The sequence below is a fragment of the Prionailurus bengalensis genome, chromosome C2, assembly GCF_016509475.1.
Source record: "Prionailurus bengalensis isolate Pbe53 chromosome C2, Fcat_Pben_1.1_paternal_pri, whole genome shotgun sequence".
Classification (NCBI taxonomy): domain Eukaryota; kingdom Metazoa; phylum Chordata; class Mammalia; order Carnivora; family Felidae; genus Prionailurus; species Prionailurus bengalensis.
In genome coordinates, this window is record NC_057350.1 from 84,018,199 (window position 1) to 84,032,517 (window position 14,319).

A 14,319-nucleotide genomic window follows, 5' to 3' on the forward strand; every position below is an offset into this window, starting at 1 on the left:
TCAAAAAGATGCTTCTTAGCAGAATCTACAAGTAATGTACTGTGATGAGGAAATTCAGAGTACATGAGAAACACACATTTGCTTATGAGCTACAGGGAAGATTAACCCCAAGAGTCTCCCCTACTCATCAAATTACTTTAGACACCTGGTGTGAAAAACATCTTAAGATCCATGTAAAGAACATGAAGAGTTACAATTAAATCTAGGATACATGCTGGGGTGCCTGGGTGGCTCAGTCGGTTAAATGTCTGACTCCTGATTTTGGGTCAGGTTGTGATCTCACAATTCATGGGATTGAGCCCTGCATCGGGCTCTGCGCTGACAACGTGGAGTCTGTTTGGGATTCTTCCTCTCCCTGCCCCTCCCCCACTCATGTTCTTGCTCTCTCTCAAAATAAACTTTTTAAAAATAATAAAATCTTTAAAAAATGTAAGGAAAAGATGGATCATTGATACTGGGACAACTATCATCCATATGAAGAAAATAAAAATCCCATTTCCAAGTATTTTCCCTTCTGACCATCTATCAATTCCTATCTTTCCAGCTCCATTCCTAATCCAACTATTCTTTGAACCCACTGGGAATTACACTTCTTACCCATACCAATTTTCACTACCTCTCACTGCTCTTTATATAACTTCCTTCTCTCCTTACTCAGCCTATATTCTACAGTATACCAGTATCATAATAACCTCATTTAAAAAGTGAGGAAATCAATGAATTTAGAAATTAGGGTTCTGGGTGAACTGTCTACTTCCACGTCAAAGTCCTTGAGAATGACAACAACAGGAAACATCAGGACACTGGCTAAAACTGTCTTTTTTTTTTTTTTTTTTTAATTTTTTTTTTCAACGTTTATTTATTTTTGGGACAGAGAGAGACAGAGCATGAACGGGCGAGGGGCAGAGAGAGAGGGAGACACAGAATAGGAAACAGGCTCCAGGCTCTGAGCCATCAGCCCAGAGCCCGACGCGGGGCTCGAACTCACAGACCGCGAGATCGTGACCTGGCTGAAGTCGGACGCTTAACCGACTGCGCCACCCAGGCGCCCCTAAAACTGTCTTTGAAAGAGGGGAGTAACTGGGAAATTAGTAGATGTCTGCAACAAGGAGGACGATACAATGCTCCAAAGGAGCTGAGGGCTTTTAGGCAGAAAAGGGGAAAAGATGATCTAGAAGCCACAAATATGTGCAAGAAAGACACACACCCCACCCCTGGACCTAACGGTACATGGTATAAGAGAGAAAAAACAACTGTTGTTTGAAAGTTGTTCTCAGAAGCAGTGTTCTTAGGAGAGAGCCATGTTCTATTTTATTTATTTATTTTAATTTTTTTTTTGAGAGACAGAGAGCAAGTGGGGAGAGGGGCAGGTAGAGAGGGAGACACAGAATCCGAAGCAGGCTCCAGGCTCCGAGCTGTCAGCACAGAGCCTGATGCGGGGCTTGAACTCCTGAACTGTGAGGTCATGACCTGAGCCGAAGTTGGATGCCCAATGGATTGAGCCACCCAGGCGCCCCAGCCATGTTCTGTTTAAGAGTCAGGAGTGGAGAGAAGTTCTGAAGAGAGATAAGGATATAAATTTCACTGATAATAAACCAAAACCACTTCTACAATACATTCACACAATGAATGTATATGTGATATGCAACATCACATAAAGATGTAAAGAATACCTAAATGAAACAAATTTCAGAATAGCATATATATAAAATCAATCCATCTTCGTGAAATAATAATACCAACAATAACAAACTGTACTAGGCTAATATATGTAGAAAAAATATCACTGGGGTTACTTCTGAGAGGCTGAAATCATGGGAACTTTGAAAATTAAGTATTTCTGTAATGTTAGAATCCTATGTTTAATTCTATTATATTCTGATATAAAAAACAGGAAACTTTTACATTTCATCTGTATCTACATAAATAAGTTCAGCTATTTCCAGAAGGGAGGAGAATCCACTAATGTAATTCTGACAGGAGGAAATAGTGCCTTTACAGAGAGACAATAATCTGCATGAAGGAACCACAATTAAAACTACATTGTGACTAAAAGCCAAAACTAAGTAAATTATTAATAATAATTAAAGGGAATTTTCTCAAGTAAAAACACTCTTCTTCCACATCAGTAAATCTGTATTTCCTAAATTAAATAACTTAATTGTGCTTACCTAACTTCCACAAGGTCATTTGGTTTATAGCTGGGATGAAGAAAGAACCAAACTTTCTTGACAAAATGATTAATGCTGGGTTCTCTACGAGACCCTCGGACATATACCATCCACTTGTGGGTTGACTGGTCATTTTCTTCTCTCTTATCAGGAGGTATGTACCTGGAGGAGAAAAAAGAAAGAAGCCTGAACTCTTTTTCCTTCAAAAACCTAGCAAAACATTTAACTCCTACTTAAAACAAGATTAAAAATCAATTATAAGAAAACAACTGGGAATCCACAAATATATGGAGATTAAAGAACATGCTACTGAACAATCAATGAGTCAAAGAAGAAATCCAAGAGAAATCAAAAAATATCTTAACTGAAAATGGAAATACAACATATCAAAACCTAAGGGATACAGCAGGTTTTAAGGAGATTTATAGCAATAAATGCCTACATTAAGAAAGATCTCAAAAGAATGAACAAAACCCAAAGTTAATAGAAAGAAGGAAATAATAAAGATGAGAGGGGAAACAGAAGAAATGGAGACAAAAAGAGCTATTTTTTTTTTTAAAGGTAAACAAAATAGACAAACCTTTGGCTAGACTTACCAAGAAAAAAGAGAAAGGACTCAAATAAAATTATAAATAAAGAGGAGATGTTACAACTAATAGCACACAGCTCGTGGATGGCTCAGTCAGTTAAGTGTCTGACTCTTGGTTTTGCTAAGGTCACGATCTCACAGTTCGTGAGTTTGAGTCCCATGTCGGGCTCTGTGCTGGCAGTGTGGAACCTGCTTGGGATTCTCTCTCTGGCTCTCCCCTGCTTGTGAGCTCTCTCAAAAAAATAAACTTAAAAAAAAAAAACAACTAATACCACACAAATACAAAGGATCATAAAACTATGAACAACTATATGGGCACCTGGCTGGCTCAGTTGGTAGAGCATACAACTCTTGATCTTGGGGTTGTGAGTTTGAGCCCCACATTGCATGTAGAAATTATTTAAAAATAAAATCTTAAGGGGCACGCCTGGGTGGCTCGGTAGGTTGGTCCAACTTTGGCTCAGGTCATGAGATCACGGCTTGTCAGTTCAAGCCCCACATCGGGCTCTGTGCTGACAGCTCAGAGCCTGGAGCCTGCTTCGAATTCTGTGTCTCATTCTCTCTCTGCCCCTCCCCCACTTGTACTTTGTGTGTGTCTCTCTCTCTCAAAAATAAACATTAAAAAAATTTTTTTAATAAAATCTTAAAAACAAAATGTTTTTAAAAAAAAAAACTATGAACAATTAAATACCAACAAACTGGACAACCTAGAAGAAATGGATAAATTCCTAGAAACATACATGCTACCAAGACTGAATCATAAAGAAATAGAAAATCTGCATAAAACAATTACTAGTAAGGAGACTGAAATCAGTAATCAGAAACCTCCCAACAAAGAAAATTCCAGGATCAGATGACTTAAAGGGTGACTTCTACCAAATATTTGAAGAACTGACACCAATCCTTCTCAAACTTTTCCAAAAAAATACAAGAAGAGGGGACACTTACAAATTCATTTTACAAAGTTAGCATTACCCTGATACCAAACACAGACAACACTGCAAGAAATTATAGGCCAATATCCCTGATAAACATAGATGAAAACATCCTGAACAAAATATTAGCAAACAGAATTCAACAGTACATTAAAAGATCATACACCATGATCAAGTGGTATTTATTCCAGGGATGCAACATCTGCAGATCAGTGTAATATACTACATTAACAAAATGAAAGATAAAAATCCTATGATCATCTCAACAGATGCAGAGGAAGCACTTGACAAAATTCAACAGCTATTCTTGAAAAAACTCTCAACAGGGGCACCTGGGTGGCGCAGTCGGTTAAGCGTCCGACTTCAGCCAGGTCACAATCTTGCGGTCCGTGAGTTCGAGCCCCACGTCAGGCTCTGGGCTGATGGCTCAGAGCCTGGAGCCTGTTTCAGATTCTGTGTCTCCCTCTCTCTCTGCCCCTCCCCCATTCATGCTCTGTCTCTCACTGTCCCAAAAATAAATAAACGTTGAAAAAAAAAAAAATTGGGGGGGCGCCTGGGTGGCGCAGTCGGTTAAGCGTCCGACTTCAGCCAGGTCACGATCTCGCGGTCTGCGAGTTCGAGCCCCGCGTCAGGCTCTGGGCTGATGGCTCAGAGCCTGGAGCCTGTTTCCGATTCTGTGTCTCCCTCTCTCTCTGCCCCTCCCCCGTTCATGCTCTGTCTCTCTCTGTCCCAAAAATAAATAAACGTTGGAAAAAAAAAATTTTTTAATTAAAAAAAAAAAGAAAAAAAAAAGAAAAAACTCTCAACAAACTGGGTATAGAGGGGACATACCTCCAATAAAGGCCATATATGACAAGCCCACAGCTAACATCACAATGGTGAAAAATTAAAAGCTCTTACTCTAACTAAAATCAAGGACAAGACAAAGATACCTACTCTCACAACTTTTATTCAACATAGTACTGGAAGTTCTAGCCAGAGCAATTAGGCAAGAAAAAGAAATAAAAAGTATTCAGACTGCAAAAGAAGAAGTAAAACTGTCTCTATCTGAATGGGATATTAAATACAGAAAACCCTAAAGACTCCACCTAAAAACTGTTAAAACTAATAAATTCAGTAAGTTTGTAGGACACAGTCGACATAGAAAATCAATTGTGTTTCTATACACTAACAACAAACTATAAGAGAATTAAGAAAATAATCCCATTTATAATTGCATCAAAAACAATACTTAGCAATAAATTTAACTAAGATGAAAGGCCTGTACACTGAAAACTACAAGACACTGATGAAAAAAACTGAAGACAAATAAATAAAAAGATACTCTATGCACATGGACTGGAAGAATATTGTTAAAATGTTCATACTACCCAAAGCAATCTTACAGATTCAATGAAATCTCTATCAAAATCCCAACAGTATTCTTCACAGAAATAGAAAAAACAATCCTAAAATCTGTATGGAATCATAGAAGACCCCCAAATAGTCTCTTTTCTGATTAAAAAAAAAAAAAAAAAAAAGGCATCATACTTCCCGGTTTCAAACTATATTAAAAAGTTATAGTAATAAAACGCTATGGTTTGGCATAAAAACAGACACATAGATAAATGGACTAGAAGAGAGCACAGAAATAAGCCCATGCATATATGGGCAATTAGTTTATGACAAAGGCGCTAAGGTATACAATAGGGAAAGGACAGTCTCTTTAATAAATGGTGTTGGGAAAACGGGACAACTACATACAAAAGAATGAAACTAGACCCCTATCCTATACCACATATAAAAATCAACTCAAAACAGATGTATAACTTAAATTTAGGACCTGAAACCATTAAAAAAAAGAAAAAAAAAGACCTGAAACCATAAAACTCCTAGAAGAAAACTTTTAAGGGTAAGAAGAAAGGTTACAGGGGCAAGCTCCATGACAGGTCTGGGAAATGATTTTTTGGATTTGACGCTGAAAGCAAAGGCAACAAAAGCAAATAAACAAGTGGGGCTACAGCAAACTATAAAGTTTCTGCACAGGAAAGGACACCACCAGCAAAATGAAAAGGCAAATGAGGAATGAGAAAAAATATTTGCAAATCATTTATCTGACAAAAGGTTAATACTGAAAATACATAAAGAACTCACACACAATTGAATAGAAAAAAGAAGTCATAAAAATCTATTTAAAAATGGGCAGAGGAACTAAATACACGTTTTTCCAAACAAAACATACAAATGGTCAACAGGTACATAAACAGGTGGTCAACATCACTAATCATGAGAAAAATGCACATTAAAATGAGTTATCACCTTATACCTGTTAGAATGGCTATCATCAAAAATATGAGATAGCAAGTGTTGGCAAGAACATGGAGAAAAGGGAATCCTTGTGCATTATTGGTGGGAACATAAATTGGTATAGCTACTATGGAAAACAATATGAAGGTTCCTCAAAAAAATTTAAAAAACTGCCACATTGCTGTGTATATATGCAAAGACAATGAAAATGGGTTATCAAAGTGCTATTTGCATTCCCATGTTCACAGCAGCATTATTTACAATAGCCAAGATATGGAAACATACATGTCCGTTAACATATGATTGAATAAAGATGTGAATGGACAAAGATGTATACACATATACATACAGTTAATCCTTGCACAACATGGCTTTGAACTGTGCAGGTCCACTTACATGTCATTTTTTTACAATACCGTAAGAGTATTTTCTCTTATGACTTTTTATTTTTTCTTTTAAAGTAAGCTCTACATCCAACATGAGGATTAAACTCATGACCCTGAGATCAAGAATCTCATGTTCTACTGACTGAGCCAGCCAGGCACCCCTTTACGATTTTCTTAATATTTTCTTTTCTCTATTTTATTTTTCTATTACTCGTCACATGCAAGATATGTGCTAATCAATCGTTTATGTCACCGATAAGGCTTCCAGGCAACGGCAGTCTACTAGTAGTTACTTTTGAGGAGTGAAAAGTTTTATGTGCATTTTCATGTGTGGGAGGTTGATGCCCCTAACCCTCACATTGCTCAAGAATGCTAAAGGGTCAACTGAGAGTGTGTGTGTGTGTGTGTGTGTGAGTGTAAGGGAATGTTATTCGGCCGTGAGAAAGAAGGGAATTCTGACATTTGTGAGAACATGGATGGATCTGGAGGGCATTATGCTAAGTGAAATAAGCCAAACAAATACTAACATAGAGAAAGACAAATACTACACAGTATCACTTATACATGAAATCTAAAAAAGTCAAGCTTGTGAAAACAGAACAGAAATATGGTTACCAGAGGCTAGTGGTAGAGGAAATACAGAAAGTTTGGTAAAAGGGTACAAACTTTCAGCTTTGAGATGAATAAGATCTGAAGATCTAATGTATAACATGGTAACTACAGTAGATAACATTATAGAATTTGCTGAGCGAAAAGAACTTAAATGTTCTCACACTCCCCCAAAAAAAAGAGAAGTATGTGAGGTGATGGGGCGCCTGGCTGGCTCAGTCACTGGAGCATGTGACTCTTTGAGGTTGTGAGTTCAAGCCCCACATTGGGTGTAGAGATTAAAAATAAAATCTTAAACCTGGGTGGCTCAGTCGGTTAAGCAGCCAACTCTTGATTTCAGTTCATGATCTCATAGTTGTGAGTTTGAGACCCACGTTGGGCTCTGTGTTCGGATCCTGTCTCCCTCTCTCTGCTCAGCCCCCACTCACACTTGCTCTCCCTCTCTCAAAAATAAATAAATGCTAAAAAAATGTAAAAAGTAAACATGAGGTGATAATGGATATGTTAATTAACTTGATGGCAGGAATCCCTTCAAAATGTATACTTATATCAAATTATAATGTACACTTTAAATATAATTTTGTCAATTATAGGTCAATAAGGCTGAGGCCATTTTTTTTATTGAAGTATAGCTGACATGTTACCTTAGTTTCAGTATACTACACAGTGAGTGATTCAACACCTCTATACATTAGGCTATGCTCACTACATCTGTCATCATACAACACTATTACAATACCACTGACTACATTCCCTACACTGTACCTTTCATCCCCATGACTATTCATTCCATAACTGGAAGCATATACCTCCCACTCCCCTAAAAAATATTGTAACTTAAAATATTTTTAATTCTAGAAAGATTTAATAGCTCTATCCCCTAACCAATCAAAGTGAATCTTTTGCTGTTAATCTTTTAAAAGTATTTATTTATTTATTTATTCTGGTTTCTAAGGAGCATTCCCTTAAAGTTCATTTTATTTTCTGATTATCATCATCCAATTAAAAAAAAAATCAATTTTGCCTTTCCAAGTGGAGGTAGAAATGAGGTAGAAATAAACTGGCATATTTTATTCCTGGGCTAGGGTCTCTCTAGCTTTCGGGCTGATTTCATTTAGGTTTCAGGCTGATTTCATTTAGGTTTCAGAGTGCTAGAACTCTGAACTCTTCATTGCTGCCACAAAGTTTGCAACTGGTCTCTTGCCTTTTAAAAGCCAAAACAGGGGTGCTTATGTGGCTCAGTCGGTTAGGCATCCAACTCTTGGTTTCGGCTCAGGTCATGATCTCCCATTCGTGGGTTTGAGCCCCATGTTGGACTCTGTGCTGAAAGTGCAGAACCTGCTTGGGATTCTCTCTTCTCTCTGCCTCTCTCCTTCTTTCACACTTTTCTTTCTCTCAAAATAAAGTTTTAAGAAATAAATTAAGATGGGGCGCCTGGGTGGCGCAGTCGGTTAAGCGTCCGACTTCAGCCAGGTCACGATCTCGCGGTCCGGGAGTTCGAGCCCCGCGTCAGGCTCTGGGCTGATGGCTCAGAGCCTGGAGCCTGTTTCCGATTCTGTGTCTCCCTCTCTCTCTGCCCCTCCCCCGTTCATGCTCTGTCTCTCTCTGTCCCAAAAATAAATAAAAACATTGAGAAAAAAAAAAATTAAAAAAAAAAAAAAAAGAAATAAATTAAGAAAAGCCAAAATAAACCATCCCCTTAAGTCCTGACCATGGTAAAACTAGTATCTTTAGCCCTCCCTTTATTTCATGAGGCCTTATTACATTGTTAGAAAATATTGTCATGGCCTTTTGTTTTTTTTTTTTTTGAGAGAGAGAGAGAGAGAGAGAGAGAGAGAGAACGCGCACACAAGCATGAGCAGGGAAGAGGGACAGAGGGAGAGAAAGAATCCCAAGGATCCCCCATGCTCAGTGTGGAGCTCGATGTAGGGCTAAATCCAACAACCCTGGGACTATGACCTGAGCTGAAATCAAGAGTTGGACGCTCAACCAACTGAGCTACCCAGGCACCCCAGTCACAGCCTTCTATACATTTATCTGTGCCTGTGGTTATCCTTAATAATGCAGCGGGCTAAGTTATATTGATTTCTACTGTTAATCCAAACTTGCATTTCTTGATCATGAAGTATTATCATTTCTGTATTTACTGAATTCAGTTTATGATTTTGTTCAGTATTTATGCACTTCTATTCACAACTGTGAATGTCCTATAATTTTCCTTTTCTCATGAACTGTCTGGCTTTATTTAAAAAGTTAGGCTATCCTCATAAGATAGCCTGATTAAGTGTTGTCTCTTTATCCTCAGAAGATTTTGGGGGGCTTTCTGGTTACTTTTTTTTAAGCAATCTCTGTACCCAACATAGGGCTGGAACTCACAACCCCAAGTTCAAAAATTGCATGCTCTACCAACTAAGCCAGCCAGGTGCCCTCTCCAGAAGATTTTGTATACAACTGAAATTATGTGTTCACTCAGCCTGTAAAGCAATCTAAGCCTAGTAGTTTGGTTTGGTTTTGTGATGGGAATGTTTTAAAAATCAGTAATTAAAGTTACTTAGTAGTTGTAAGACTATTCAAAGTTTTTCCTTTCTTGAGTCATAAACAGTATTTTTCTAGGAACTCTCCATTTCACCTAAATTTTTAAATGTACCGGCATAAAGATGTTGGCATTATTTCTTACCTCACAGTACATCATTTGTAGCTATGTCTTTTTTCCTTAATTTCACCAAGTTTGTGTATACAGGGTTTTGTTTTTATTTTTATTTTTTTCTAATTTCTTTGCATCATTCTAATTGAGATGGTTAGTTCATTGATTTTAAGCTTTTCCTCTACTGCAGACATCTAAGACTATACATTTCCCTTTAAATATTCCTTCGGTGTTATCCTACAAGTTCTTATTTGAGTATTTAGTTGTGAATATTTTAATGTGATTTTTCATTGACTTATGAATTGTTTGGAAGTGGTTTAAATTTCTAGACATAAAATTTTCTAGTTATCCTACTATCATTGATTTTTTTCTTTTTCAACATTTATTTTTGAGAGAAAGAGAGACAGAACACAATGAGGGGGGTAGAAAGAGACAGAGACAAGTATCCAGACTCTGAGCTGTCAGCACAGAGCCTGATGTGGGGCTCAAACCCATGAACCGCAAGATCATGACCTGAGCCAAAGGCTCAATTGAGCCACCCAGGCGCCCTACTGTCACTGATTTCTAACTTTACTGTAACAGTGATCAAAAACAGTAGTCTGGGGGCACCTGGTTGGCTCAGTCAGTGGAGCCTGACTCTTGATCTCAGGGTTGGGCTCAAGCCCCATGCCGGGTGTAGAGATTGGTTAAAAGTAAATCTTAAAAAAACAAAAACAAAAACAAAAACAGTCTGTATGATACAAGTCCTTCAATATTTGTTAGAGCTTGCTTTATGGCTTATTATGTGGTCATTTTCATAAATGTTCCTTATGCTTAAAGATGTTTCAACTATTACATGTAATAGTCTATGTGTGTATATCAGATCAAGCTTTGTTAACTGACGTTCAAATCTTTTATATTCATATAGATATTTTGCTTGATCTACCAATTACTGAGAGAGGTGCATAAAATCTCTCAGTATACTAGTGCATTTAGAAACTTCTCTTGTGATTCAGTTTTGGTTTAGATACTTTATTGTCTAGTACACTGTTATCTAATATCTCCCTGTTGAATAGAACTTTTAACATTATAGAATAACTCTTTACCTTTATGAATACTTTTAGTCTTAAATTCTATTCTCCCTGATATTAATATGCTACACTGGTTTTCTTTTGGTTAGTATCTGCCAGCGAAATCTCACTTATTTGCTTACCTTCAATTTTTCTGTATTTAGATGTGTAACTGATAAACAACAGAGAACTGAATTTTAGATGATTTTATCTCAATACAGTATCTTTTAACTAGATAACAATCCCTAGGCATTTTTTATAATTGATATATTTAGATTTGTTGTTACTAGAGTATTTTACACTATTTGCCTTATTTTTTTCACTTCATCAAATCCCTCCTCCTGTCCCTGCTTGCCTTCTTATGGAATCAAGGGTTTTTTTTCCCTTTTTTCATTCAATTTCCCCACCTTCCTCTTACTACTTTTAAAGTTTAAATCTCTAGGGGAGCCTGGGTGGCTCAGTCAGTTAAGCGTCCAACCTTTAAATTTTTTTTTTTTTTTTCATTTTTCAGAGAGACAGAGACAGAGTGTGAGTGAGGGAGGGGCAGAGAGAAAGGGAGACAGAATCCAGAACAGGCTCCAGGCTCTGAGCAAGCTGTCAGCACAGACCCCAATGCAGGGCTCGAACTCACAAACCACGAGATCATGACTTGAGCCAAAGTCAGTCACTCAATCAACTGAGTCACCCAGGTGCCCTTAAGCATCCAACTCTTGATGTCAGCTGAGGCCTTGATCTCAGGGTCGTGAGTTCAAGCTACATGTTGGGCTCACATGCTGGGCATGAAGTCTACTTTAAAAAAAAAAAAATTATATATATATGTATATATACACGTATATATACATATATATATAATTTTTTTAAAGTAGACTTCATACATATATACATACATACATATATATACATACGTGTATATATACACACACACATATATATATACACACACACACATATATATATATATATATATGTGTGTGTATATATATATATGGCTCAGTCTGTTAAGCATCAGACTTCAGCTCAGGTCATGATCTTGCAGTTCATGAGTTCAAGCCCCGCACTGGGCTCTCTGCTGCTGATACAGAGCCTGCTTTGAATCCTCTGTCTCCCTCTCTCTCTGCCCCTCCCCTGCTCTCTCTCTCACAAAAATAAACCTTAAAAAATAAATAAAATAAAAACATATGTCTATTCTTTTAGTTATTATCTCAGATTAACAAGCATTCTTAACATGTCTAAAATAAATCAGTAATTTTTCCCTCTTCCACAACAAACAAGGACTTTACAACTCTCATGTCAACCATTCCCTCTTTACCATAATTAACCATAGTTAACCAGTATTTTAGTTCTAGCTGGTCTTCAAAAGACCCAAAAACATACAAATTAAATGTACTTGTTTGAAATGTCAATGACTGTTTCTCCCAGTCTTCTTGTGGAATGGTGGGTCTATCTAGATTTCCAGTTTTGGACTTTTCTGAGCTGACTGGTCTTGTACTATTGTTAAGCCCCAACTCTTAACACTTCACATGGTGTATCAGTTCCCTTACCTAAATGCATACCCACTCTAATATCATCTATAAAACAGAAATCTAATTGCCTTAATCATATTTTATGCTTCCATTTATTTATTTAATTTATTTATTGAGAGTGAGTTCGGGAGAGGGGCAGGAGGTAGGGGGAGGGAAGATAGAAAAAGAGAACCCTAAGCAGGCTCCACGCTCAGTGCAGAGCCCAATGCGGGGCTCGACCCACCACCCTGGGATGATGACCTGAGTCAAAATCAAGAGTTGGACATTCAACCAAGGTACCCCTTTATGCTTCCATTTAAATACTATCACACAGACCATTAGAAATCTTTGTTTTTATTATCCTGAGACTCTTTAATGTACTTGTTTGTTATTTGTGATCCATTAACTGGGGCTTGGAAGACTTCTCCCCCAATCTGATTTCCCCCCCCAAAATAATTGCTGTCTGCCTGAATCCTTTATTTTCAATAACTGAATCTAACTACAATTTTCATAAATATATCAACTTATTCAACAATCAAATGTTTACTGAAAATCAACTGCTATAAGGTACAAAACAAACAAGACATACTTTCTACCCTAAAGAGATTCCAGTCTGATTTGGGAAAATTATATAAAAACAGAAAATGATTATATGATAAAGATGACAAGAGGGCATAGGGAAAATATACTTCATGAGGGAGGAGAAGGGCAAATAAATACTTTGTGAGGAAATAACATTCTTACACTATTTGAAGATTTATGTCTATCCATTCCTAGATATTTGGCAAAATGATGGTGTTCCCACAAGACACCTTGAGATACTTATATAATCATATATATAAGTATATATAACATATAATCATATATATAACCATAATCATAGTTAAAGAGCTAGCCCCTCAGCTTGGAGAAATTCTGTCTTCAAGACATGCTCTGCAATTTTTTGTTAAAAATTTAAAAGACTTCAATTTGGGCAACAAATATTTTTAGCAATTAGCTAAGGCCCCTGAAAATAGAACTAGTTCATAGATCATAAAAAGTCAAAACTTCTTCCAATTTATCCACACTAACAAACTTGATAAAATACACCATTTGTATATGGGGTGCCTGGTTGGTTCAGGTGGTGAAGCACAAGACTCTTAATCTTGGGGTTGTGAGTTTGAGCCCCAAGTTGGGTGTAGAGATTACTTAAAAATAAAATCTTAAAAAAAAATAACACTCCATTTGTATAAAAGCTCATGTCTTAGAAATTTTTACCAAGCACAATTTTACTCTATGTCAAAGATTAACAGACACCCTGAAGCAAGAGTTTCAAGTCTTTAGACTCAGTTTACTTTTAAAACAACAAAGAGTTTGGGGGAAAAAAAAATCCTTAAGGCCTCTTCCTACAGTAATACTATAATAATAAAAGTATGCAAGAGTATTAACATAAATGGACAGCTGAAAATGGGAGAATTCAATTGGATACTTACTTGGACACATTGCCCACTACTATTGTTTTCTTTACAAAAAGACGTGAAGTCTCATCTCCTGTAAGATCAGCATTCCGCTGCTCTGTTTTATGAGAGCCAGTAATACTAGCAATGTCCTGAAAGAAATCACAATCAATGTTTACTTTCAATGTGGACAATTTCCAACAGGCAGAAACCACAAAATCACAGAAGGTATGAATAGAGTAACTCAGATTTTTTTTTTTAATTACCACATTCTCTGGCTTTGTGGTACCTCTCAGAGCATTAAAGAGTAGTTTTACTTGATCTTTTGCATAGTTTATGCTTGTTCACTATAACTCCATATGTATGTGTGTTTTTAACAGTCATACACCTCTGCTTCGTATATGCAAATAGGATATGGAAGGATACACAAGAAACTATTACAATGGTTACTCCTGGGAAATGGAAACGGGGAAAGGTCAATGGAATTTACTTTCTTTTCAACCTTTTGTATAATCAAAATTTTTTCAATGAGAAATAACATAGACATGATTAAACTTTGTAGAGATAGACTGCCAGGGTTTAAATCCTGACTCTTCATTTACCAGATGTGAAATTTTGTGTAATTACTTCTCTATCAAAATTTCCTCATTAATAAAATAAAGATAACAGGGATGCCTGGCTGGCTCAGTCAGTAGAGAATGAGATTCTTAAT

The 14,319-nt window shown here is 36.9% G+C and overlaps 1 protein-coding gene across 3 annotated transcripts in view; it reads right to left on the minus strand.

Moving 5' to 3' along the window:
* The window catches only part of YEATS2 (YEATS domain containing 2), a 116,509-nt gene that overhangs the window by 69,368 nt on the left and 32,822 nt on the right, over positions 1-14,319 (minus strand). For all 3 annotated transcript variants that reach the window (XM_043594782.1, XM_043594783.1, XM_043594781.1), the window contains exons 6-7: positions 13,644-13,759; positions 2,172-2,333 (exon numbers count right to left, since the gene is read on the minus strand). In XM_043594782.1, coding sequence (XP_043450717.1) covers positions 2,172-2,333; positions 13,644-13,759 — 278 coding nt within the window. The remainder of the gene's footprint in view (positions 1-2,171; positions 2,334-13,643; positions 13,760-14,319) is intronic.